At 40.9% G+C, this 4,278-nt stretch overlaps 1 protein-coding gene across 2 annotated transcripts in view; it reads left to right on the top strand.

Annotated features, from left to right (window-relative positions):
• The window catches only part of LOC111270049 (uncharacterized), an 8,374-nt gene extending 5,665 nt beyond the window's left edge, over window positions 1–2,709 (top strand). Inside the window, exons 3-4 of one of the 2 annotated variants that reach the window (XM_022850044.2) lie at window positions 1,265–1,409; window positions 1,823–2,709. In XM_022850044.2, the coding sequence (XP_022705779.1) occupies window positions 1,265–1,409; window positions 1,823–2,312 (635 nt within the window). In that variant the 3' untranslated portion in view covers window positions 2,313–2,709. Of the gene's footprint in view, window positions 1–1,264; window positions 1,410–1,681 lie in introns of both variants that reach the window. The other variant, XM_022850043.2, reaches the window with a different exon arrangement.
• The last annotated feature ends 1,569 nt before the right edge of the window (window positions 2,710–4,278 follow it).

Below are 4,278 nucleotides of genomic sequence, written 5' to 3'. Positions count from 1 at the left end.
CAGTGCAATATAAATGTTATCGTATTGGCAAAGCTTGGAAACTGACACAGAACATTCGACTATTGTGTCAGTAGGTGAATATTTATGTATACCCGTTTGGTCAAGAAGATGTTGCTCTTAGATCAGATAATATGGCGTCACCCAAGACATTACTGAGTGTAAAGTTTCCTCTATTCAGATCGAATGTTCGACCCTGAGTAACAACAAATAGTGCAGCTCAGGCACCAAGTCGCATTGGCCGATTGAATGGCATCAGAATTAACACTAGTCCAGTGCGGTAGTCGGGGTTTCTAGAAACTTATTGCGTGTCTGAGAACTTCTTCGCTTTATCGAACTTTAATAATCAAATAAGCGACTAAATCACGATATTGTTGTGAAAGACACGGACAGTAGTACATCGTGCATATACCGGTGCGTATTGCGTCAATCTTTTAATTATTCTTTATTACAGCCATAGGCTACTATCTTCCTAGTATTCACTAGGATAGATAAAGGGTCATAGTAGATCACGAATAGCGAGTCGGGCATAAGAGGTAACGGGTGATTCAGCGATATACAACAAACGTTGACTTTTTTCGGAGACTCGTTTTTCATTGAACTCAGAAAACATACCAATGGTGTGCTTTAACGGTGAGTATGTACAGTGGTTCTCGTTTGGTGACGTCGGTGTTGCTAGTAAATTTCATATACCCTATTGTGCTGACTGTGGAAAGTATAGAATTGCATTATAGAAGAGTCGGAAACTTGAATTATACACACAGAAGGTAGCAAGGGATGAGCAAGCAATGCTTACCTTGACATTTAACTGTAGCTGCCTATTTTTATTTGTATTTATCATAAGCGTTCTGTCCATGCTGCCGGGCTAGACGCATGATAGATCTGTCCGGTACAGTCAAACTCGTCCGAAATTCGGAAGACTGTTAATTCCTCATCAATAGACCTTTCCTATAAGCAGCTGATGTAATCTGGTTATACGATGGCTGGTAGCTGGAAACACCTCAACAGTATAGTACATTATGAAATCTACATCGGTTTATACATTTGTGTACGTTGCAGCTACACTTACTGACCACGGTTCTTCAAGCTGCTGATAGCAGTATTTTGTTGGGACCTAATTTGATGAATCTCAACTACATAGTAACCTAGGCGTACTAAGGCACGCCTTCACTTTCGGTTCTTAGTTCAATATTGTCAACAGTGAAATAAGCCAACGCAATTGGCGCGACCTAATCGGATTTACTACATTAGTTTTTATTGGTTTTAGCTGATATCTTGAAAGCTGAGGGACACCGTTTTGCCATGCAATTGCGAACCAGATGTGCCTTGCCTCGAGAGCAGGTCATATGTGTTAAGGATCTCTACCCTGACACCGATGTCAAGTATTATCCCGCTTGTACGCTTTTACACAGGTGAGGCAAGAACTTCCTAAAAGCCTACCACATTGCTCCCAAATAAAACGGCACGCAGAAAACTATGTCAATCCATGACTCCTTGAAGGTAGCTTGTCTATTAAAAAAAGAGTGTGACATATTCGAGACTGATTGCATGGTTTTGTCTTAGAGAAGGTTCGTACGCCACTGTGAGAAACATTAGTTGATTACCAATCGGCTCACGCAGTTTCCGATAACTGGCAATTCACTATAATCTTAGATTTGGCAAACGTTCCTCGGAATTATTTCAGATGTGACGCCTCAACTGGTTGCTGCGAAGACCCAACAGAAAGTTGTCAAACACACTTCAGTGAACAGATTGTCCTGTACTTCAGATCAAATATCGATTCTGAAGTGCTCAAACTCCCATTTACTAACCACACGTCTTGCAGGTGCAGTCAAAAACGCAGCCATTCATACGACGAGACGCCGAGTTCAATCACGAAAGCTGAAGACGAGGATGACTACAGCCCAGAGGAAGACGACGCCGAAGAGAACATTCTCGGGAATTGTCCGCGATGCCCGAAACCGTTCAACAAGCGGCTGGTTCGCGGAGTGTGTGATTGTGATTGCTTTGATAACGACGAGGTATGTCTGGCTATAAAACGGGGCAACGAGGCATTGACAAACGCGGAGCGGAGATGCATTTCCAGTCGAGTGTGCCAAAAGCCTCGCTGTGATAAAGGCACTCATTTTAATGTTGACCTCGGTGAGTGCCGGAAGTTCATCGAGGAAAACAATATCGACGATCATCTTTACGACAATGACGAATCTGATGCCAATGATGATGACGATGATTCAGAGGAGCAGAACCAGCAACAGCTTGACGAAGGTGACCCTCATCCCGGCAAAGCAAAGTGTGACCATCGAAAGGATAATTAGATTGGTTAGAACGTGATCCAGTGATAGCTCGGGGACTCAAGGCCGACGACCAATCGCAAACCTAATGAGTTGAAGCGCGTACACATTTCTAAAGGCGTCTTTTTTGAAAGCAACTTGCTGGATTGATACTTTCACAGGATATAGCAGATGACCGTAATCCTGGGATAGATAGAAATGAACAATTTGGGGTTCATATATATATATATATGTACCTCTTATCGAGCTAAGCTTTATTTATATTTATGTCGAAAAAAATATGACGCGGTAATATTAGTGTAATGAGAATATCAAACGGTTTGAATGTTTTAATTTTAGTTTCACTTCGTGGTACGTATGGAGTTCATCGTAAATGAGGTCTTGCAATAAATGTTTTTATTTGGTAAACATTTCATGTAAATTAAGCCTTATTTCGCATCTTAACTGGCGTTAATTATTCATAAGGTAGGCGTATGAACTAGATTCAGAGACTACATCTATATTTACGTAGATTTTTGCATAAACTGCGCGTGCTTCGGCAGGCCTAAAAGACAGCATGTCAACTTACCAAGTAACGCTTTTCGATAAGAAGAAGTTGTATTCTCCAAATTGCTACTGACATGCGCTGTTTGCCCTCGTTGTTTTCATGATGACGACCACAGTTATTGGGGCGGGGGTGCGGTGGCACAAGGGATGCGTTAGCTTCATGTGAATACAGGCAGTTCCTTGTTCACGTTTGCGCTTGAGTATTGACGAACGAGTGTCTTATCGTAGAAGACGCCGAACAGCAACACACAAACAGACTTTGGCTACTTCCAAAAGTTTCTCAGCGGGACCTTCCTTTTGATTCTGCCTAATGGGATCAGCGATGGTCAATCGCTGCCATGACAACAATCATTTTTTCACTCATTATTTCGTTACTTAACACGTTTGCATAAAAGAGAGGGCAACAATATTAGCAAACTTTCGTGGTGTAGAATTAGCAGTTGACATTTCTCCGAATATAACAACTAGTTTACCTCAGTATCCCTTGCGAGCATCTATTAGCATCCTTAGCTTTTTTTTTGCTAACTAGAACTTATTGAGCAAAACATTCTTAACCGGCGTAAATTTTGATGGTAATAGCCATTGCTGTAATGTTACAGGGTAAATATTCGTACAACTGACCACCATTTACTTAAGTTTCCCAACTTTTTTTTTAGCGAGTTTAATAATTTTGGAGACTTAGCGTCGAATTTCTCTAGAGCGGCGTTCAATGCAGCCAAGTCTGCAGGTGTCGGCCTTCTGCCCGTCTAGATATCTGAATGACGCCAAGGGAACGGGTGCGAGTTATTTGATGTTAACATTTTTTTTTAATTATAAAGTCGTATTGATCTGCTTGCTTCATAGTAGCCATTAATGTTTATGCCGCTCTAGGGTTGCCGTTCTCTGCCGACGGTAAGGTTTTTGCTCTCTGCTTTGCCTTTCCCAGGACACAAACAATTATGTCCTCGTAGCAGGCAAAATGACACCGAAGAGACGTATATAGTAAAATGGTTATTACTAAAGCGGTTAATCTAGCATCTTTCCGAAACGAATTTGTTGCCTAAGGATGATTCATATTTTCTGAATACCGTTAAATTTGGAAAAGCAAGGTAAGACACAAGCTCAGCAAGAGGCGTATTTGTAATGGGGATCGAACTTTATGGAACGATCGATCTCTCAATTGTAAAAGCTATTGATAATGCAGTCTGTAAATATTAGTGTAAGCTCTAATTTGATTATTATTAAGCAACTAGGTATCAACAGTAATGATCACCATCCTTTAATTGTCGATAGACTCTGTGCGTCTTAGTTTAAGCTGTTTATCGCGTGTCAGTTCTATGTATATAATAGGACTCAATCAATATAAATATTTGTGTTGACCAAAACACCGCTTGAAAATAATGAGTAATAGAAAACATTAGCGATGCTAAGCCTAGTTAAGGCCATCACTGAAAATCAAACACCA

This window comes from Varroa jacobsoni, unplaced genomic scaffold (genome assembly GCF_002532875.2).
Source record: "Varroa jacobsoni isolate VJ856 unplaced genomic scaffold, vjacob_1.0 scaffold_1436, whole genome shotgun sequence".
Taxonomy (NCBI): Eukaryota; Metazoa; Arthropoda; class Arachnida; order Mesostigmata; family Varroidae; genus Varroa; species Varroa jacobsoni.
Note: the sequence above shows the minus strand (reverse complement) of the source record. Positions and strands in the feature narration are given on the sequence as shown.